The sequence below is a fragment of the Silene latifolia genome, chromosome 9 (assembly GCF_048544455.1).
Source record: "Silene latifolia isolate original U9 population chromosome 9, ASM4854445v1, whole genome shotgun sequence".
Lineage (NCBI taxonomy): Eukaryota > Viridiplantae > Streptophyta > Magnoliopsida > Caryophyllales > Caryophyllaceae > Silene > Silene latifolia.
Window position 1 is genome coordinate 22,434,339 of NC_133534.1, and position 23,529 is coordinate 22,457,867.

General features: G+C 36.9%; 1 protein-coding gene and 1 non-coding gene across 2 annotated transcripts; one reads left to right on the top strand and one right to left on the bottom strand.

Annotated features, from left to right (window-relative positions):
* The first annotated feature begins 4,408 nt into the window (after positions 1-4,408).
* On the top strand, positions 4,409-10,278 carry LOC141599378 (epimerase family protein SDR39U1 homolog, chloroplastic). Its single transcript, XM_074419367.1, has 13 exons — positions 4,409-4,642; positions 4,719-4,787; positions 5,501-5,576; positions 6,053-6,112; positions 6,304-6,422; positions 7,178-7,222; positions 7,488-7,566; positions 7,664-7,725; positions 8,041-8,143; positions 8,274-8,334; positions 8,439-8,509; positions 9,565-9,704; positions 9,961-10,278. Exons 1-13 carry the CDS (start codon positions 4,553-4,555, stop codon positions 10,063-10,065), a joined length of 1,080 nt encoding a protein of 359 aa, XP_074275468.1. The 5' UTR covers positions 4,409-4,552; the 3' UTR covers positions 10,066-10,278.
* A 9,818-nt stretch (positions 10,279-20,096) lies between these two features.
* Positions 20,097-20,203, bottom strand: LOC141603682 (small nucleolar RNA R71). The gene has a single exon (XR_012525541.1). It is a non-coding gene; the product is annotated as a small nucleolar RNA R71 (small nucleolar RNA).
* Between the last annotated feature and the right edge of the window lie 3,326 nt (positions 20,204-23,529).

Here is a 23,529-nt window from a genome sequence, read left to right on the forward strand (position 1 = left end):
TATAAAATACGGGGTATTACAACTTCAACGTAAATATTATATAATTTTGGTTGAAGTATAAATTTAGAGAATAGCAGAATATGGTGAGTTTCCTTAAATAAACAAGCCCTACTTATGGTATTAATTAGTATAAAGATGTTAATCTATCTATCTATATATATAAAAGAGAGTTTTTTCGAGCGATCTGAGAGCGTCCACATCATCAAAAATCAATTTAGGAAAGTATAATTTTTGATGTAAAAAATAAAGTGGAAAATCTTTTAATTATTATAATATGTATATTTCCTAAATTATATTCAAGTGATATTTTCAATTTTTATATCGAACTTTTACATTTCATTTGGCAAAAAAATATCGTTAAAAAAATTATGAAAATAATATAATTAGCTTTGTGGTAAAAAATGCTATCATTAGAGTATAAATTTCATATTATTTGCACATATTAAAGATGATGTATTTCTTAATACGTAAAATTGTGTACTTTTTAGTATGTTTTGTCCCACATTGGAAAATAAGTAGGTGTGGTAAATATACTACATATAAATAGTAGAATTGTCCCACATTGAAAGATTAGTATAAGGTGATGTGATTCTATGATTATAAATAGGAGACATATTTGGAACTTATGTATCCACCCAAAATTTTTTGAGTCTCATAAATATTGTTTTAAAGAGCTCTTAAGATTTTCTATCATTATCTACGATATGATATAAAAAATAAAGTGGAAATCGTTGGGAACTACCCGGGAAAGAGTTAAGAACATGAACAAGAAAATTAAAACTAAGGTTTTACTAATGGTAGTCTCCTGACACAGTACAAAACTAAAAATTTTACTAATGGTTGTCTTCTGAATGCAGTAATAGAGCGTTAATGAGTCGTTATATGTACAATGTAGAGATCTCTATCTAATGATCGAGACTAGGTAGTTTTACCTTCAAAGAAAAATAATATGTATACAATAGTGGTTTTTTTTAAGAAGAGACATGTATTTCTTAGTATGTTATATCTTTCACATTGAAAAATAATGTAGGCATGATGAACATATTATGTCTAAATAATTAAATTATGTATCTCAAGTCTCACATTGAAATAATAGTATACGGTAGGGTGATTCTATAAATATAAATAAGAAGTATCCTTGAAACTTAGGTATTAACCCAAATTTTTTTGTTATAAAAGATATGTACTTTTTAGTATGTTATATGTCCCACATTGAAAAATAATGTAGTTGTGGTGAATATATTATGTATAAATAATAGAATTGTCCCATATATATATATATATATATATATATATATATATATATATATATATACATTTTCTATATTATATTAAAGTGATGTTTATAATTTTGATATAAAAACTTTATATTTCATTGGACAAAAAAGAATCGTATGAAAATTATATAATTAGATTGTGACAAAAAAATGCTATCATTAGAGTGTAGATTGTATTGTATTGTATTTTCTCATTATTAAATCGGGTTGATGTCAATTAAAGTAGGTGCAAAAAAAAAATGGTGTACTTAGTATGTTATTTGTCCTACATTGAAAAGTAATGTAAGTGTGGTGAATATACTATGTATAAATATTAGAATTGTCCCACATCAGAAGATTACCATAAGGCAGGGTGATCTTATGATTATAAATAGAAGTCATAACCCAAAATCTTTTGATTCTCTTAAGTATTGTCAGAGAGAGCTCTTAAAAGAGTTTGTATTACTGTCACTACAATAATGATTTCTAACCTAAGTTAATCTTTGGAAAATCTTTTAGTTATTATAATATATACTCTGTATTTCTTTTTTTATATTCAAGTGATGTTTCTAATTTTTATACAAAAGCTTTTACATTTCATTTGGCAAAATAATGTCGGTAAATAAATTATGAAAATAATATTATTAGATTCAAAGTAAGAAATACTATCATTAGAGTATATATAGATGCATGTCCCACATTGAAAAATAATATAGGTGTGATAAATATACTACATATAAAAAATAGAATTTTCCCACATCGAAATATAGCATAAGGTGGGTGATTCTATGATTATAAATAGGAGGCATCATTGGAACTTACATCAACCCAAAATCTTTTGAGTCTTTTAAGTATTGTCTTGAGAGCTCTTAAAAGTTTATATCCTTATATTTTCTACCTATAGATTTTATATGTCTCATATTGAAAAATAATATAGGTTTGGTAAATATACTACGTTTGAATAATATAATTAGAATTGTGTTAAAAAATATTCTATCATTAGAGTATAGATTCCTATCATTTGCACATATTTTAATTATGATAAAAAAAAAATAGAAAACAAACGTCCATGGTAGCATGTGTAATCTATCAAAGTTCAAGGTTACCATGAGAAATTTCCAATATTATAATGATATAGTTATTAAATTTTCATTTAAAAGATTGAGATATCCGTACCAATAAAACAATAAAGGGGGTATTATTTTTTAATTGTTATTTTATTGCCACACCATCAAACTTAACGTCTATTTAACAACCTTTACATTAGGGGGTACCATGGGCAAAAAAATGGAACCTCAAGGGTACCATAGGCAGATTCTTAAAAGTAGGGGTAACATGGAAAATCTGACAAAATTAAGGGATACTATGGGAAATTTCCGTATCTCAATTATGTTAAATTTTTTTTGAAGAAAAACAACGTACAAGCATTAATGGAGAGTACTTGATCATATTATTAAAGTTGAATATAACTATTAGATATAATGAGTAGTAAATGTCTGTATTCGGTATTCGGAATTTGGTTGGATGTCGAACTAAGTGCAAAAAAGATGGTGTAATTCTGAGTATGTTATTTGTCCCACATTGAAAAACAATGCAGGTTTGACCTGATGAATATATATTACATATAAATAGTAAAATTGTCCCACATCAGAAAAAAATCCAAGTTTGGTGAATATATTACTTATAAATAGTAGAATTGTCTCACATCGAAAGATTAGTATAAGGTATGGTGATTATATGATTATAAATAAGAGTTAACCCACGTATATATTAATCTTTTATTTTTTTTGAAATTTTCGTATCTCAATTATGTTAAATTTTTTTTGAAGAAAAGCAACGTACAAATATTAATGGAGAGTACTTGATCATATTATTAAATTTGAATATAACTATTAGATATAATGAGTAGCAAATGTCTGTATTCGGGATTTGGTTGGATGTCGAACTAAGTGCAAAAAAGATGGTGTAATTCTGAGTATGTTATTTGTCCCACATTGAAGAACAATGCAGATTTGATGAATATATATTACATATAAATAGTAAAATTGTCCCACATCAGAAAAAAATCCAAGTTTGGTGAATATATTACTTATAAATATTAGAATTGTCCCACATCGAAAGATTAAGTAGGGTGATTATATGATTATAAATCGTTAGACATAGAATGTAAACATTAAACTCTTATAACATTTTTTTTTTTGCATTATAAATAAGTTAATTACCCCGTTGCAACGCACGGACATTCAAACTAGTTATTTAACATACACAAATATAATATAAGTCGTTATATTTTGGAAACTATTAAAAGGTAAATAAATCATTTTAGATTTCCAAAAAATATAATATTCCCATGATTCATTTGATTTGTAATTTAATTAGTAAATAATAATGATTGCTCTTAAATAATATTCTAATATAATATTTCAGATTTATTTAAGTATATAACGTTAATACAACTATATAATCATCAAATAATATGATAGTAACCACCCATGTGAGTAGTAAAAGCAACAATAGTAGCAACAGTAGTGAAAGTCATACTAAATTAACATTAATAAATGCGGGAGTAGTGAAAGAAAAAATAATGACAGCAGAAGTAGTGAAAGTAATAGTAGTCACAATATAGGCAATGAAAGTAACGATACAAACAATGGAGAGAGTATGAAAAATTAATTAACAATTCGATTTTAGAAAAATATTAATTTATTTAAATATATGAGTTTAACAAAACTAACGAATTAACCGTAAAAATAGTAGGAGTAGTTAAAGAAATAACCGTAACCGAAAAAGTAGTGAACGTAATAGTATTAACATGGGATGTAGTGAAAGTAATAATATTAACAACGGGAGTGGTGAACGTTTCTCATAATTTGTTGATTAATTTTACATCTCATATAATTTCAAGATATAAATTGTAAATATATGTGTTAACCAAATTTAGCGAATCATAGTTCATAGAAAATAAATTTTAAATAGTAAATAAAGGTAGCCCGGACATAATCGAACATCAAACCTAGTTAGTCATATTTTATAATAAAATGTTCACTTTATTTCCCGCTACATTTGCACCGCAGGATGGTCGCCCACTCGCCCACAAGACCTACTGATAGAGTGATAGATAATGAAGGGAGAAATTGAGAAAAAACCGTTGTGGCTCCAATTCAAACACGACCATGAGTTAGTTAACCACCTGACATTACTCTTTTACAAGCATACCATTATCGTCTTACCTTCTTCTTCATCACACACTAAAATCAATTCAATTTATTCACCAAATTAATCTTGAAGAACCATCAATGGCGGTCTTCAACTCCATTAATCCATTATCTTGGACTACTTCCATCTCTTCTCCTCCTTCTTTCCGTTTCTCCCCTCACTCGTATCAGGTTCCAATTCTTCCTTTTTATTTCTGTATTTTTCGTGTTTTTTGATTGAATTATTCTGATAATTTGTGTGTTTTAGGGTTTTGAATCGAAAAGGCTTACTTTATGGTGTTTCAGTGGAGAAAATGCGGCTGACCAATCGTCCAAGGTAGTGTGTTTCGGCTTCGTTGATGATATTTCGTCATGATTTAAGCTAATTGTTGATGAATTCGTCGTTTAATTAGAGTTTTAAGTTAAGCTATTTTATTCAACTGCTGTTAATTTTGATTATAATTGTGAATATCTTGCTGTTTTGAGAAGATTGTAACTTCCGAGGTTATAAATTTGAGCAATTTTGATTTTTGAGGTTGTAATTTTGGTCTAAGGTATGAAATTGAGCAAATTTGTGTCGCATTCGCGATTTGAGGTGCTACATTTGAAAGGTTTATGAATGATATGATGAGGACTATATATATAGTGTAAAAGGTGAAGACATTTAGAAGGAAGTTTATTTTGTGTGATTATTTCGTCACAATTTCAGCTAATTGCTGATTATTTATTGTTTAGTTTGAGTTTAAGCAATGTTCTTTCGTCAACTATTATTAATTTTGATTTATGAGTGTGAATATCTTGCAACATATATTCTGGTTAACTTACGAGGTTATACATTCAAGCGATTTGGATGTTATAATTTTGGTCTAGGTTATGAAATTGAGCAAATTCGCAGCTTATTTGCTATTTGAGCTGCTACATTTGAAAGGTTTATGAATGATATGAGTAGTGAGGAGTGAGAACTGAGGACTATATATTGCAGAAGGTGAAGACATGTAGCAGATATTTATTGTGTGTGTTTTTCTTATGTTGTGCTGTTTTATATTATAGGAAAAACAGTTGGTTGTATCAGTAACTGGAGCTACTGGGTTCATTGGTAGGCGACTGGTTCAAAAATTACAACAAGGTAATTTAGAGCGGATGTGCAGCTGTGTTGAACTTTAGTTGTTTTCATGGATAACATGTTAATCCTTGTTGTTCTGTTTTTGAGTTTATGCCATAGTAGTTTAGCTGTTATCTTTCTGCAAAAGTTATTGGTCTTGTGTATGTGTATGTGTGTGTACGTGCGCGCTTTGGGGGTAGATTCATGAGACTTGATAGTTGATACAGACTTATTTATCATAGTTAGTTTCCATCAATGTTAGTATTTGTGCAACGTAACTAAGGCTTGCATTTTTCTTGTATTATTGGTAGAAAAGGCCTTGCAAGTTTCTCGTTTTAATAGTGGAAAAACCCTCATCTTGCAACTTAACTTTAGGCCCCTACTATGTTTCATGCAAGCGTTAACGAGGCTTTGCTCTTTGATTCCCATTCTGGAACAATTTAGCTCTGTTTTGAGCAACTGTCTGGTCTCACACTCACTTCTCCTTAGTTTCCCTGCAGAAAAACATCAAGTTCGTGTATTGACGCGTTCCAAATATAATGCTCAGCAAATATTTCCCGGTAAGAAGGTAATGAAAATACTCAATACGTCTGATAAATTGTCTGCCCAGCATAGGACTATAAGTTGGTGAATGACACTACAACTTCAATAAAGAACGATAGATTATGGACAAACTGATTTTCATTTTGCTATGGAGCTTGAGTTGTTTCAACTAAACTTTATTCCTTGGTTTTCCTTCTTACATCTGCAGCTAACAAGTTCCCGGGGATTGTTCTTGCTGAGGAGTCAGACTGGAAAGATGGCATTCAAGGTTCAAATGCTGTGGTAAATCTGGCAGGATTGCCTATCAGTACAAGGTGGTCACCGGAGGTTAGTTCTCCTTGCCAACTGGTAATTATGTCAAAAGGATAGCTTCCAATGCTCCATTAATACATTTGGAAATTCTTGATTGAGGAATCGCAAAAAGACAAATAAACTACGGACTACCCCTTGAATTGGTCTCTAGTGAGCTCCCAGCCTAGTTCACAACCTCTAACTTCGGAGGATTGATCAAACAAGGGCCTCTTCTATCTAAAGTACTGCTTGCATAAGTACAACAACAACAACATTAGAGCCTTAATCCCAAAATGATTTAGGGTTGGCTAACACTGATTGCATAACTACAAAAATAAAAGTCTCTTGTTCCAAAAACTATGCGAGTACGATTATAATGAACTGTTTTAGAATTAAAAGAAGCTCTAATATCTGTGAAAGAATGCTGCTACACAAATCCTGGATAAGGCGGAAGAAACAATGTCTGATTCTTGTAAGATTATGCTATTCGAACTTCCGCATGAAATGATGAATGTACAATGTATGTTTGTATGACAGCAATTGAAACTTGTCCTTTGTGCGTATCATACTTTTGATCAGAAAGATAACTGTTAGAGCTGATTTTGGCGCATAAAAGATTGGTGTTGATCCTGTAAATTGCATAATGCAAAACTGCAAAAGTGCTCCTTATATCTTCATATATTCAATAATTCTAGTTCTTTGAGGGTGTTGTTGTTTATCTAATTGGACTGTGATCTATTACCTTACGAATGTGTGAAAGCTCATTGGAATCTGTTTGCATTCTATTACAGATTAAGAAAGAGATTAAGGAGAGCCGAATCAAAGTCACTTCTAAGGTGACAATTCCTTTTTGATGTACTCATGTTTGTAGGCTTCTTCTGTTGAGTATGCTCGGAACTTGCCTATTGCCTTTTCTTGTATTCATATATTTCTTCAGAAATTGGGGGTAAACAGACTACATAACTTTCTTTTGCATTTCATTTTTTTTCTTTCCGGGGGGAAGAGAGTTGGGGAAGAAGGTGATTTTTGAGGGCTGGAGAAAGAGAGTATTTTAGTATTTTGAATCCACTTGCTGATGATGATTGAGTTTTCTTGCTGAAGGTTGTTGAGGTAATCAATAGCTTGCAAGCTGATGTTAGACCTGATGTTCTCGTCAGTGCAACAGCTGTTGGGTATTATGGTCAGTGTGTTGCCCTAATTTTTTCCCTTTGTAAACTTTAAGACTTTGGCATCTTAGTGCCACTTATACTTTGGTATACACTGACATAAATTCTCAGGCACAAGTGAGACTCGAGTATTTGACGAGCAGAGCCCATCAGGAAACGATTACTTGGCCGAGGTAAATTTCTAAACATGAAATTATCACTATGTCTTATTCCCTGAAGGTTGGCTTGTAATTAGAATGCCTTTTAAAATCCTCACTCACTGAATCACGTTCTGAAGAGAGATTTCTCCAGTACTGATGTACCTCATATCTGCGTGTTAGTCTAAGAAATAGCTCGTTGTTAACACTTAACAGTGTCTGATCTTTGTAACATTGGTCATACACGATTCTAGAGATCTAAAACTAATGTGATTTTCCATCATTGCCTTTAGGATTTTATCCTCAATAATGTACTTCATAGCCTCTTAATCTTGACAAATTCTTGTTTAGGTTTGTAGGGAATGGGAAGCTTCGGCTCTCAAAGTGAACAAGGATGTACGAGTAGCACGTATTCGCATTGGAGTTGTTCTTGGAAAAGAGGGAGGAGCTTTAGGTGATTAATTTATGATTGTAATATCACGTATCACTGATTACTTCCCTGATTCGATTATATAGCATAATGTCACTTCTTCTGATTGCAATCGGTTCTGTAATACTAAAGCATATTTTTTTACTGTTTGTAGCCAAGATGATCCCCCTGTTTATGATGTTTGCTGGTGGACCAATAGGGTCTGGAAGACAATGGTATTAAGCAGCGTTCTTATTTTTGAATTCCTTCTCTATTTCTGTACTGATTTACAGATGGTAACTCATCACCTTTATTTGTGTTTGAATATGCACTGTTGCAGGTTTTCTTGGATCCACGTCGATGATATTGTAAATCTGATATATGAAGCAATATCTAACCCAGCTTATGAAGGTTAGTCACAATTTTTTTTTATTCCAATTTCCAAGTACCACATAAATTTGTCCCATAGCTTTAATGCCTCCTACTCTTGATGTTTATGACACTACGTTCTGAAATGGGCATATTTTGAATCACAGTTTTTACTTTTCTAGTTTTTGGTCGTAGCCTCAATATAAAATCCGAAGTACTGCAGCCTTAGTTTCTTTTGCTCCTTGCTATCTCCAATTCTCCTCCTTTCCAAGTGAATCCTGGAACTCTATATAAGTATATATTTGATCTTTATCTTTTTCTGCAGCCAAATTAATGTAGTCTGTAATTTGATCTCAAACATTGGTTATACTGTTCCATAAACTATCTCAAGCATTACGGGTTCATGATCCCAAAAAAGTAGGTTGCATTTGTTTGGGGTTTGCAAGTCGGTTCAGATTTCAACAAGCATATGCTTTAGGAGTCTCTTTGTTTTCCATTAGTGTGATTTTCTTTCGGCAGTTCAAACTAATGTTGTCTGTCATTTGATCTGAAACATTGCTTCTTCTGTTTTATTAACTATCTCATTCTCAAGCAATTGTTATACGCTCCATAGTGTTTTAATGAAGGCATTTGTTATACACTCAATAGTGTTTGAATGGAGGCAGTTGTTATACGCTCCATAGTGTTTTAATGGAGGCTCTTGTTATATGCTCCATAAGTCCATAGTGTTTGGTTGCATGGAGGTAGTTCTTATCCGCTCCATGGCGATGGTCATCTTGCACTTTGAATGTACTTGTTTGTCTGGCTTACTTGACTACATTCTGGATTTTGTCCTAATGCCATTCGTGCCCTACGACATTACGAAGATGTTCATGATCGGGTGTCATGGGTCATGATCTATGTTACCGATTTAGAGGTCCATGACCCTAAAAAGCTGGAGGGATTGGTTTGAGTTAGCACCTTAGCAGGTTTGGCTGGATTTCAATAAGTGTAATTGTGTGATATATAATACCCCAATGGGCTTGAATGTTTTCCGTACTAATATTTGTCAAGTGAAATTTTCATTCGTCACGGTAACGAATCATGTTGTATTTCAGGTGTTATCAATGGAACTGCTCCGAACCCTGTTAGACTAGCAGAGATGTGTGAACATCTGGGAAACGCCATGGGCCGGCCTTCTTGGCTACCAGTGCCAGACTTTGCACTCAAAGCTGTTCTAGGAGAAGGTGCTACTGTTGTAAGTATATACTTCCTTCTATTGCAATCATCAATTCATAAGCATATATACAAAGGACCAAGTACCCGGTCAAGAGGTCTTATGTTCGAGACCTGGGCATGTAACAATGTTAAAACTTTGGACATAGAGCTTTACCTCCTTGTGATTGACTTGGATCAAATCCTGACTTAACCCGATGATTTATACCAAAAAAAAACAAGAGACTAAGCGTTAAGTAACTAACCGATGTACTCCGTACTCTTGATGCTTTTTTCAGGTTTTGGAAGGGCAAAAGGTAGTTCCAACAAGAGCCAAGGAATTGGGATTCTCATTCAAGTACCCCTACATAAAAGATGCGCTAAAAGCAGTTCTATCATCTTAGTCTGACAGAGATGTACACAAACTCCTTCAAGGTTCGAAAAATTCTTTGATTTTTTTGGCTGGTTGTGTATGAAACTTCTAAAAATTCTATATACTTTACTTGTATGGTCGCTTGATAAACCACTGATAGTGGCCAAGTTTTGTATTATGAGCAAGAATAATCGTCGTGCTCTTTTCGAAGTAAAATTCTTCTTGCAGTTGATTTCTTGAAAAAGACTTCTTATTAATTTTACACTGTTTACACCATCTTTGCAATGCTCATTTCCGGCCTGATATCCTTCAGGTTGCAGAAGGGTATGCATTCGGTTACAGACTACAGTCCTATGACTCCTATCCCATACTAGTATACTACTGGTCTGTATAGCGGCCGGCTACTTAATTATGTATGTACAAGCTATCTTCCCTTATACTAGGTTACAAGCATCCGATATAAAGACATAGCAAACCAAGAAGGCCGAGATATCATTAGATGGAAGTGGCTTTACAACTATAAAGTCGGTCACTCAGGCCATTTTGTACAATTATGTGAACACGAGACGAGATAATACTTTATCTTACTCATCGATCATAGGACTCCAGGACTACTTTTGAGCTGCATGGGTGTCGTGTTTAGCCACTAATCATGTTTCGTATAATTGTGTCGCTACCACGATGGATCTCAAAGATGGTGTAGTAAACTACAATATTGTTTGGCATTGGACAAATTGTGAACACAACAGCAAAATCACGCCACTACGTTGCTGCCTGACTAACTTTAACCCGTTTTTGACATTGTGCATATGAAAATCGTACCTCGCTCGTATATTATAGCTTGAGGTAGCCATATTATATATTTCGCTATGGCCCTGTTTTGTGTGGCGTAGTTCAGTCCATTTGCAACAATTTTCATTGGAAAAGAAGCTCTGAATTGATTCGTTTATTCCCCAAATTAACGAAAGGGGGGCATGCTAGCTACAATCAAAAGCGCGAACAATATTGTTAATGTTCATATCGGATTCTAGCTCAGTCTTGCAGTTTTTTTTTTTATTGGCTCTCTAAGAGGCCTACTGATGAACATGATTTTAAGTGTTATGTTGCCATGTTGAATAGGCTTGTGTCTGATTCTCTTTTCAACGATGCTTGTTCGACGATGAGGATTATGTCAAGATTTTGATAGTTAAAGCTTGTAGAGATAGAGATGACCACTATCAGTAATAAGTAGGGATGGCAATGGGTAGGGTTTGGGTAGGGTTCGCCTAGACCCGGACCCGGACCCGAGATTTTCCCTTTGGACCCGTACCCGACCCAGACCCGCAAGGGTCTAAAATTTGAGGACCCATACTCGGACCCTATGGGTAAGGGTAGGGTCTGGGTCCGCCATGGTTCGAGTTTTGCCACCACTTTAGTAACAAGATTAACAGCTATGAGGTCTATAATATTAAAAAAAAAAATCATACTACTTTTAACATTATGAGTTTATTAATCTGCCGTTAATGGTGGTTGTCGGTCGCCGCCTATTAGAGAGGTGGTTGCTAGTCGCGTATCAGTGTTGTGGTGCTGGTTTTCTTGTGTCAGTGATGGAGTGGTGGTATTGTCAGAAGAGTTTGGTTGAGTTTTATCACTTCATGGGATGAGAGAAGAGAAAGAGACTTTAGTTGAGTTTCTACATTCTGCCAGTATGAATTCAGAAAAATTGTGATTTTGATTTTTTTTCTTTAATAAAGGGTCTAAGGGTCGGGTATGGGTCTCATAACTTAGACCCGGACCCGGACCCGAAATATTTTCTTAAGACCCATACCCGATCCATACCCATTGGGTCTGAAAAAATGAGACCAATACCCAACCCATTAGGGTCCGACCCTCAGGGTCTGGGTCGGGTCCCCGACCCACTGCCATCCCTAGTAATAAGGTATCTTTTGAGGTCTTACGACAACGTTGTAACTTGATGCGACGTCCGTGGGAATCGAAGATAAGATGTTAGATGTAACTGTAGAACAAATTCTAAAATTAATGTGAAAGTGTAGAATATTTGAAACTTATCATAATATTTATTTTTTTTTTAAAAAAAAAAATAAAGAAAAAAAGAAAAAAAACTCGTACTGAAATGAACCATTATAAAAAGGGAGCAGAATTATGGATGACAATGGATAGGATCTGGATAGGATCCTATAAGATCCAGATCCGATCCATATTTACAGGATCTGAAATTCCCATATCCATATCCGGATCCGCAGGATCTGGATTGGATCAGGATATATCCATATCCTTTTGATAATAAAAGAAAAGTCCCTCTTAAAATATGAAAATATTATTTTTTGTATTTTACAACGACGTAACATACTATTTTCCTTTATTAGATACTAATAATAAAGCTAAAGTTCTAAAAACATAAAAATAAAGTCTTATGAAATTACAATAACACTAAAAAGTATCTTTTTTTAACCAAAAAATGTTAATTAGAAAAAAAATCATGGTTTGATTTACGAAAAAAATTAAAAGAACAAAGCATATAATTTTACTATTTGTTTAACTGAACTTATTTTTTAAGAAAATGAAATAAAAATGGATCTAAGGGTAGGATCTGGATCTCGACCATACGATCCATATCCATATCCACTGGATCTTAAATATCGCAATCCATATCCGCTCCATAGGATCTGAATCTCAGGATCTGGGCAGGATCTGGATTCTGTTGCCATCCCTAAGCAGGACTAGGTTCTTGTGGAAGCAAGTTAAATTGTAATTAAACAACCAAAAAGAAGCCAAAAAAGACCTAAGCTCTCCAAAATGTCTCGGTATCGTGCTAAGGCTTTAAAGTACAAGTATTATCTAGAGTCTGATGAAGATGTGTCCGAGGAGGAAGATCACTACCCACCTCCTCGGAGATGTACAAATTACGTCAAAATCGGTGGTAACCGGAATGGCTCTGGTGCTCCGGCCGTTGGTGGTGCTGTTGTCGGAAATTCTGTTCGTAATGGGGACGATAAGCGAAAAACATTCACAGGGCATGGTGGCCACAATTTCCATCACATGACCTTTAACGAGTAAACTATGCATGTGATCGTGCGTATCGACTTATAGTGTCGCATGGTACGTTAAAGAAGTTATGTATACTATATCGTGTGTGTGATCGTTTATGTGAGACGGTCTAATTGTACGCTTTAAATAAACTTGTTCGAGTCCTATTGTAACAGATCAACACACTCTCCTAACAAACTTTTCAAGGTTTTTTTTGGATGAGAATTGTTTTTTTCTTCTTCTTTTGACAACAGTAGGAGAATAACTTACAATGTTCTACAAAAGACAACGTAAGCTAATCGATTAGGTAGCACCAGATAACCTACATCTAAATCTGGCACAACAAAGCCATACCTAAGATAAGCATAATTAAAATTAAAAGCTAAAGATACAACATGGAGATAATCAAGCTCCTCGATGATAGGATGGATAACGTTGGAGGATAGGCCACGAACATCCAAAAAAACTTCATCCGCACACTTGACAGCCAAAAGACATCGATGCCGACGAGCCGCAGAGAGGCAATGACAAGGTGTACTTCCGCTCTTGCGAAAAGAGCGAAGAAAGAAAAGGAGATGAGCAAGACGACGAAGTCTGCCATCAATGGAGATAAAACTCCTACACCTTAGAAATCGACCCCTTTGACCAAAGGACCAACGCTTCATAGAGTCCACCATGAGAAGAAGAACAGACCAAAAACGACAGCTTATCATAACCCCCATAAGAACAGAAATAACGACCCTACGATTCACCTCAAGGATTACGGGATAGGACACCCATAACCAAAGAGAATTTATTAATAGAATAAAAACAGAAAACAACCTACTGTAAGAAGAAAGAATCAATAACACGGAACGGAAACCACCGCATCCGGCCCAACCAACACCACTACCTAAAACCCCGACTCCACCCTACCCATCACGCCTCAGCCCAACCAAGGAAAACTCAATCAACCGCGATCTCACTCCGACATCAAGAAAGACGACAACACAAATCAAGCCACAAAGGCACAACCAGCCCAACAGAAACCAGAACCGAAAGAGAAGCCAAGACAACCAAAATCGACCGAACCCCCCAGGACCGTTGGCATGCATGCGCCAACCTGCCGAGAGGACAACACTCACCATACAAAAAAACCGACAGACCAACAACAAAGCCCGATTCACCAGACGACTCCTCCCAGGACCACCGCCACACAAGCAACAAGACCAAAACAGAACTAAACTGACAGAAAAAAGGTGGTAATAAACTTAGAATCGAAAGGTGGGGGGATCACCAAAACAGACCCAAAGCTCTACCACAAGGATGAGGTAAACTCATCGACACAGACGGACAAACAAACATAAGCAAACCATCCCAGAAATGGGGGAAATAGAGGGATCACCTCTGGAATGGAAGCGGGAACGGCGGTGACAGAACAAGGAGACAGAGGGACGGGACAGACAGAGGGAGACCTAACCCCAACCAGCCGAAAACCAACTGATTCAAAGCAAAACCGACACAAACGGATCAAACCAGGGAAAACATGCACAACTTCAACGACAGGAAAGGGGAACGGATGAAAGGCCATCATCAGGTCATCGGGAAGGAGGGCTACCGTCGGCCTTCGCAGCCAGCAAGCCACCGAGACAAGAAATCAAAATTCGTCGGAGAAGGAGAGATCACCGTGAACGGCATGAAAGCGAGGAAGGGCAAGAGCATCGCCGGAGTTAGACCATGGAAAGAGCCTAACTCCGACGAAGGGTAGGGGGAGAAGAGGGGTAGAGTGTGATTAGGGAAGGCGGCGACTCAAGAGAAAATTAGGGTTATGTGTTTTTTTGGAAAGAGGGGAGAACTAGAGAGAGAAACTTTTTGAATTGTTGTTGTTTTGTGACTATCTTTGTACCTCTAATATAAGTGTGATTATAAAGTTATAGTTGGATCCATTTTTTTTCGTGTTGTGATTGCACATTTCTAATTTCTTCATGCATAAGTTTTAATCAGGTTAGTGGGTAAGGATTAGCAAATCAAAGGTGTGAATAGAAATTGAAAATAAAAGCTGTGAATCGAAATAAAAACGAGTTATTATAATAACTAGGTAGTATTCCGCGTTTTGCGCAGTCTGTTTGATATTATTATAATTGAAGAAAAATAATGCTACCTTCTATTTCATATATTGTTCCACTTTTTCTAATATATGTGAGTAGTATTTTATTGAAAAGGGAACAACATAGGAAATGGGAGGGAGTATAATTCATATATGCCATTTAATATTTTTACTTATAAATAAAAATAAATTAACTTTCCCAACTCTTATTTTCTTAGGTTTAACTTCAATGTTTTAAAATAAAATACATACAGTTTTAATTATAACTAATACTTCCTCCATTATTCTTTATATGTCATTTTAAGTGATTTAAAATTTTACTCTTTATATGTCATTTTACATTTTCTATGGACGTTCTCTCTTATTGGAATTGTAAATTAACTATGGGTTCTTAATTACATCCCATTCAAACCTTTTTTTTCATTGGTTTACAATAAATAAATTCACTATAAGTTATAAAATTCCAACCATTTTGCTCATTCTAAAGCTCTATTTAAATGCTTAATTAATGTCATTATCACACTTAATTCATTTTCTTAATAGTTGTGTTTTTTTCCCTAAAACGACATATAATGAATAATGCAGGGAGTAAGTGATAGTTATATTCATGATAAACGTTATTATATAAATAATTTTGCGACTTATCAAATATCATATTAATTAAAATAAATGTATTCGAATAATGCAACTATCAACATTAAGCTCTTAACTTAGATCACTTCACGATACCTTATGCTCTAAATCAATTAATATTGGTTCAAAACGATGTGAATATAATTTGATGCATTTTTCAACTTTTAATGTATAACGTGTGATATTTATGTATCAAAAAAATAGGTTCAAAGCTCAACTTATTCGAATGTTTTGTGATGCGTGTATTTTATATAGAGTTTTTATCCTATATTTACACACATTTCTACGTATTTTATGTAGCATCTGGCTACAATTACCCCCGAATAGTCTACTTTATTTTGTTTGGCGTTATTTGCAGGGTTGGACTTGAAGTGAGCTGAATCAAGCCTGAACCTGTCCCGTTTTCATGCATTTTGAAGAAAGAAGAATTTGAGCTTGGAATTTGTCAACTAGGGATGCGTGAAGTGGTTTCGGAAGGTGGTTTGAGTTAATCCGTGCTGACACAGTGGTAGCTAACTCGATCGACTAAGTTGACTGACTAAAGTTGGTCGATCGAGCACCTTTTTGTGCTGAAACCTCTCGATCGGGAGGATGTTGATGCTCGATCGAGAGGGGTGTATGACGAGTCCCTCGATCGTGTACCTGCTTTGTTCGATCAAAGGGTTTTACCTTTATTATGCTCGATCGAGTAGTTCTCTTTTGCTCGATCGAGAGGTGGCGACGCTAGAGCATCTCGACGCAATCTTTAAGATTTACCTATTTTTTGTATCTTAATTTTATCTTGGAAAAAAGGAGAGAAGGAAGGACGCGTTAAGGAGGGAGAACATAATTTTGGAACGACGACAGAACTCTTGTCTTTTGCTCTTTACTTATTAGACCTAAAACTCTAGTTTTTCCAATTCATTGTATTGGGTATTTTCCATCCTTAATTTTAATTATTAGTTATTGCAATTGTTCTTGTTTGCTATCTCTTTCCTCTATTACTTTAGTTCTTGTCTTCTTTAGTAATTAATTTCTAGTATTAGGGTTCATCATTTATCACTTTATTAACATGTTCAATTTAATTGTTTCATTTGTTATTGTTAATTTTTCAATCTTCATTATGCATAGCTAATCTCCTAATGCTAGGACCTAGGGGACCATGGTAATTAAGAAGGTTAAAAATTAGGTGATTAGGCTTGGTTAGAATTAGGTTTGTGTTGTTAATCGCCGCAATTAATAGCAATTAGCTGCTTGAGTCGACTTTTTAGCTAGTTGATTTGGTTCACCATGACCTAGATCAGAAGATTGGGACGGGTAAGACCTGCAGTGAACATTAGGACATTCTAATGAGGGCGAAAGCTAAGTTAATAATATTTTAGGGCGAATAGCGGACCAGAAGGAACTTTTCATTACCCTGCAGACCGAAGTTTATGTCGACCTTTGACCCTAGATTAGATCTCTAGAAAAACCATGGCGAACCGACTGTCCTAGCTGTATCTCTTTATCTGGTAATTTCATTAGAATTTATTTCTCATTTGTTTACTATCCCTTTTCTCTAGATCTCTCTAGTTTAGAATCAAACAATCAACTCCCAAGAAACGGTTACCCAGGCAGACTTAAATTAGCATACAAAATTTCCATCTCCCTGTGGATACGATACCCGACTGCCTCTACTACATTTTATAGAGTCCGGTTGGTTTTATTTTTGATAGGGTTGCGATAGTCGTGTCAAATTTTGGCGCCGTTGCCGGGGCGCGGAAGGACATGACCCTATTACTTGTATGGCGAAAATAGAGCGAGTCCATGCTTACCAACAATATAAGCGAGGAATTCCGTTCTTCAAATTTTATGAAGATGTAACTATATCAAGTAGTTCTAGTCCTATTAATTCAATGCTGTAGCAAGATAATTCTTCTTCTACAAATACAGAGATAGCGGAGTTGAAATCCTTGGTGCTATCTTTGGCACATCAATTCCAGAAAAATGTGCAAGACAATGAGAATTCTATGAAGAAGTTGAAAGATCAATTCACACAATTTGCATCTGAGCATATGAATCAAGCAAATTGATCACCTTCTTGCGACCCGATTAATGCAATTAATCTCTGAAGCGGTTGATGCGTGTCTTTTATATGATGTTTTACATCCCATTTTACACGCATTTCAGAGCTCATTCATGTAGTTTATGCTGCCATTTCCCCTATTTCCGTCTACTTTCGTGTTTTTGTACATTATTGCAGAAATGTGAAGAATCCAGCGGAAATCGAGCTAAATCCGTCCCCGAGTATCCTGCATTACAATTGACGTGAAGTATTCGCTTAAGGAACGAGCTTGGTGCGCAATCCAAGACCCAAAAGACAAATCCACGAGATTATAGAAGTCAAGTAGCAGCTCAAGCAGTCGATCGACCACTACCAGCAGTCGATCGACCAACCTGCGGGTTTGAAGCTATCAGACATCGAAGAGCAAGCGATCGATCGACCGCCATGCTTAGTCGATCGACCAAGCCGCTATCCAGGCACGAGAATTAAAAGACCGAGGAAGCGCAAGCCCATTGAGTTTAGGTTTTGATAATAAGTGTTACGTATGTTTGCTATATAACGTAACTTAGAACACCAGTTGGGGGGATCCGATTTTTATCTAAGTTTTACACAGTAACATTCAGTTTGTATTAGGCTTCGGAATATTGTTTTAGCATTGGAATTTCGTTCTTATTCTTAATCATTCCTCTGAAATCTCGGTATTTTTCTGCCTTATTTGAATTCACTCTTATTTCGTTATTAGTATAGAATTGCTAGTTAGGTTCCCGAAACCGTTTTATCGCTTTATGTTAATTGTTGTTCTACTATTTTTAGCATGAATTCAGTAATCTTTATCGTCAATATTATTGTTATTTTTGCCATAGCCATGAGTAGCTAAATCAATTGTGCTAGGATGTAGGGGAATTATAGCGTAGGCGGCGTAGTATTAATTTGGATGAAATCACGTGTCGATCGATCGATCGCCATACCCGGTCGATCGACCGACCACGTGAGGTTACCTTTCGTTTTAATTGATTTTAATGTTGTATTTAACGAATCGAATGCATGCGACCAGTTAGATGCTTAATTTATGACTGACCCATTAGATCGAAAGATAGGGAAAGTTGTTAGATCACCAATTAAAATGACTAAACTGTGCTGAGATCGAAAGGTAGGTAAAGTTTAGACCGTTAGTCACTTTTCAGGACGAAAGTTAGTATTAGTGATATTAGGGACCTATAGCGAGATTGAAAGATGCTATCTGTTAAGAGTGGACCGAGAGGACCTCTTGTTTTCCCGTCTCACATGTGTTCGATTTGGACCTGTTTAGTATGCTGCCGCCGAAGCTATAACGAACCGACCATCCTAGTACCTCTTTTTATACTTGATTTCATCCGTTTGCTTAGTTTACTTTATTTTATTGTTCATTAGCTATAGACCAATCCAATCAACCCCCACCTTATTGTTACCTTAGACCGAATTTAAACAACTAGAAATTACGTCTGCCTCTCTGTGGCTCGACCCGACTGCCACTAGCTATAGTTGTAGTTGGAGATTATAAATTTATTTTTGACACCTGACGACGGGTATCAAATTTTGGCGCCGTTGCCGGGGAGGCAATTGTTCTAATTTTTAGTTGTTTTAATTTAGTCTTTCTTTAGTTTAAGGGGCTTCCGTTCCTTAAACTTTTCTTATATTCTTTTTGTAGTTTCTTCTTATGCGCAGGTCACAGGGTGGTGAACTAGTACCATTAAATCCTGAGATCGAGAAATCCTTGCGCGAGTTGAGACGATCACAAAGGGTATTACCGACAGAGGAAGAGCTGAGTACTCTGTCAAGCTACTACGAGAACGCTCTGTTCGAAGGAGATCCACCTACATCTCCTGCCTCTACTTCTTCAGCTGAGACAGTCACTTCTCCAAAAATTCCAGTCATGGCTGAAGAAGCAACCATTGCTAGTCACTCAGAGCCGACAGCTGCGAATCTTTACAAAGGATTCGAACTACCTGGGGAGGCGAGAAAATTCGAGCCAAAGCCTACCTATATTAATCTGGTTGAGAGAAACCAGTTCGGGGGAGCTGCAAATGAAGATGCAGCCAAGCACATGGAGATTTTTATTGATTATTGTTGCTCTATACCCCCGCCGGCCGGTGTGACCCAAGACCAGATCAAGGAGACCATGTTCATTTTCTCCCTTCGTGATGCTGCAAGGGAGTGGTATAGAGATCTGGACCGAGCCGCCCATGGGATCACCGACTGGAATTCCTTAGCCCTGGCATTCTACAAAAAGTACTTCTCTGCCTCGAAGACGAATGCCATTAGAGCTCAGATCACGAGCTTTAAACAGGGGCCTGATGAGAATTTTTATGAAGCATGGGTCCGTTTCAAGAAACTGGTGCGAACCATACCGCACCATGGGTTCGAAAAATGGAGTCTTTGCAACCAGTTCTATAATGGGCTGTATGACGATCGGAGGGCTATTTTGGATCTGCTGACCAATGGCCGATTTTCGAGAACATGGGAGAGACTAAGGGGTGGAAGATCATCGATGATTTGGCCACTCATAAGGCCGAATATGGGAATTCGAGAGGAAACCGGAGGAGAGCTGCTAAATCTTCCTCTGTTCTTTCGCACTAGAAGCTCTCACCGCAAGGTTTGACAAATATGAATTGGGAGGAGCTTCTAAAGGTGGGATGTACCATGTTAATGCTGTTTCAGACGGTCCTTTCGTCTGTAGAAGATGTGGAGCTGAGGGGCATGTCTTAGAGAATTGTTCTGTCCCCTTTGAGTCTTGTGCTGCCTTTTAACATTATAGGCAGATAAACACGTACTATGAGCCGAATGTCCACCCCAACTTGAGGTGGAGTAGCCAGAATGTCCTGAATCCGACTCAACCTCCACAACAGCAGCAGCAGCAAGCCTATGTGCCCTCTCACAAACAACCATATCAAAAACCTCCGTATATTCCTCAGCAGCAGCAACAATCCCAAAATTCTGAGTTCACCGAGTTGAAGAACTTATTGCTGAAGGAGTCCCAAGCTAGAGAGGCCGGGATGAAGATGCTAGAGAGGCAAATTGCTCAATTGGCTAGCAAGAGTACCACTCGAGCTCCAGGACACTTACCGACTCAAACTGACCAGAAAGAGACCCTAAACGCCATAACTTTGAGGAGTGGGTCTACCCTGGAGGGGCCTGCTATGGTCGAGGATGCCACTGCGAAAGATGAGGCAAAACCGAGTCAAAACAAAGCTGGAACGAGCAAAGGAAAGAAAAAGGCGTCTACCAGGTATATCAGTCGATCAACTGACATACCCGGTCGATTGACTGAAGTGCGGGTTACAGAAGCTTCTGGTCCTGTTCATCTCAGTCGATCGACTGACAACACTGGTCGATCGACTGAGATCGCTGCTGATAGTGAGATTTTTCGTCCTCCGATGCCCGACAACTTGAGGGATCATTTATTTCGGGGCACGACAGTCCCGGAAATATTGGGGAAAGACCCGAGTGCTGATGGGTCCGTCCCGATTCCGAAGTTCGACCCAATGTCAGTCAATGGCTCACATTTGAGACGGTCTGAGGGTTCAAGCTTCAATAAGGAGAAAGTAGTGGACTTCCAGCCTAGGTCCACGGATACCGGCATGCGCTATTTAGAGGAGAGGGCTAAGCTACTTCTTACAGCCCCATATCCGGAAAGACTAGTGCCGACGAAGGAACAGGTATCTTTCAATAAATTTGAAAAAGTTATTCGTAGCTTGAATGTACAAGTACCGTTCCTTGAGTTAGTTAATCAAGTGCCTGCCTATACTAAATTCATAAAACAACTCTTGTCTAAGAAAAAAGTCACTTGAAAATGTGCATACTCTCGCATTAACCAAAGAGTCATGCTCTTATTTGTCTCACACTGCACCCCATAAGCTAGAGGACCCGGGTAGCTTTTCTATTCCTTGCAATATAGGTACCTTCTCTATTGAGAAGCCATTATGTGACTTAGGAGCTAGTATAAGCGTCATGCCTTTGAGTATAGCTAGGAAGTTCAAATTGACTAGGTTCGCAGTGACAGATATGACAGTACAGATGGCTGACCGATCTGCAGTCCAACCAATAGGAGTCTTAGAAGACATCCCCGTCCAAATAGGGAAGTTTTTCTTCCCCGTTGACTTCGTTGTACTTGACATGCCTGAGGATGCTCATATTCCCATTATTTTGGGCAGGCCATTTCTGCACACTGCTGGTGCAGTCATAGATGTTGGTCTAGGAACCTTGACTTTTAAAGTAGGCAAACATTCTATTGTCTTTGCCCAACATGCTAAGAAGAAGGACCTCATGTGGCCTGTGACTTGTAATACGGTTTCTGACAAGAAATCGTACTTTGTGCTTTCTGATATGCCTATCTCTATTCCTGTTGTAACACCTCCGCCCCATATTGGGAGCAAATTGGAGGAAGATTTGTCTATTTCTGATATTGCAGGAGCTGGTTTGGGGAAGGAAGAGCTGCAAGTCACTCTAGCTGCGAAGAAGCCAATCATTTCACGAGGAGGTCTTGGTTGCCTTAGCTATGCCACCGATGAGGAAGTTGATGACGAGACGGTCAAGGCAAGGGAGTCCGACTTGGACTTTGATGAGCAAGAAGAGGTCATTGACTGGGGAGATGATGAAAGTGTTGATCCGTTGAGCCATACGGACGTGGAAGCTAAGAAGGGTGCAGCTGAGAAGATAAGCACCGTTGAGGCTACCTCTAGTAGCCAGAAGCCGACGAAGTGGGCCATCCCGTGGCCGTTCTTGATCAACTACTAGTTGATCGCATGTTTTCCAAACATTTTATTTGCTTTTGTTATACACTTTTTATTGCTTTTGTGTGCGCGGAACTTCGCATTTTATTTTGCTTGCTTAGGATTTTTTACGCTTTAGACTTTATTTTGGGTTTTGCGCAATTTTGGGCGTGTATTATTGTGCATTTGCAGCTTTTTAGACCTCTTTAGCTCAAGTAATTGAGCAAATACGAAGAAATAAGAAGTTACAGCAGTATCTTCAGTCGATCGACTGGGCTATATAGTCGATCGATCGTCCGAGTTCCGAAGCTCTGTTCCTTCACCTCGGTCGATCGACTGAGCTATGTGGTCTATCGACCGACCTGCACTGCTGTACCTGTTTACGACCTCTCTCCTGCTATGTTTGGTCGATTTGCGGAATTGAGGGAGTTTTCTACTCCACTTTATCTTCCGTCATTTTATTTCTTTCTTCTTTTCTCAATTATGCACATAATACCGCTTCATTATTGTCTTTCTCGATTTTATGCGTGGTACTTTGTTTGTCTTTTCAGGTACTTATTAGTAGCACTGCTGGCTACTGAAACCTCCTAGCTCACGCTGGTTTGGGGAGGTTTCCTTTTTCTGCGCTTAAAGTCTTGTGAGTTCCGAGTTCCACTTCACGTCATTTTTATTTGTTTACTTTCTCGCAAATTCCCATTTCTCTTTTCTTCATTACATGATTTTGCACAATGGGGACATTGTGCGATTTGGTTTGGGGAAGGGTTTTGCGTCGCATATCATTTGCTTGCATTCACGTTTACATTCTGTTTTGCATTGTTTATTTCATTCTTATATTCAAAAATCCAAAAAATTGAAAAATTTCAAAAAATTCAAATAAAATGCATGTTTATTTTAGCATATAGGTCGAGTCGGAACGGTAGTATTTCAATGACGACATTGCATTTGCACCTGTTTTGCCTAAGCCTTGCTAATTGACAT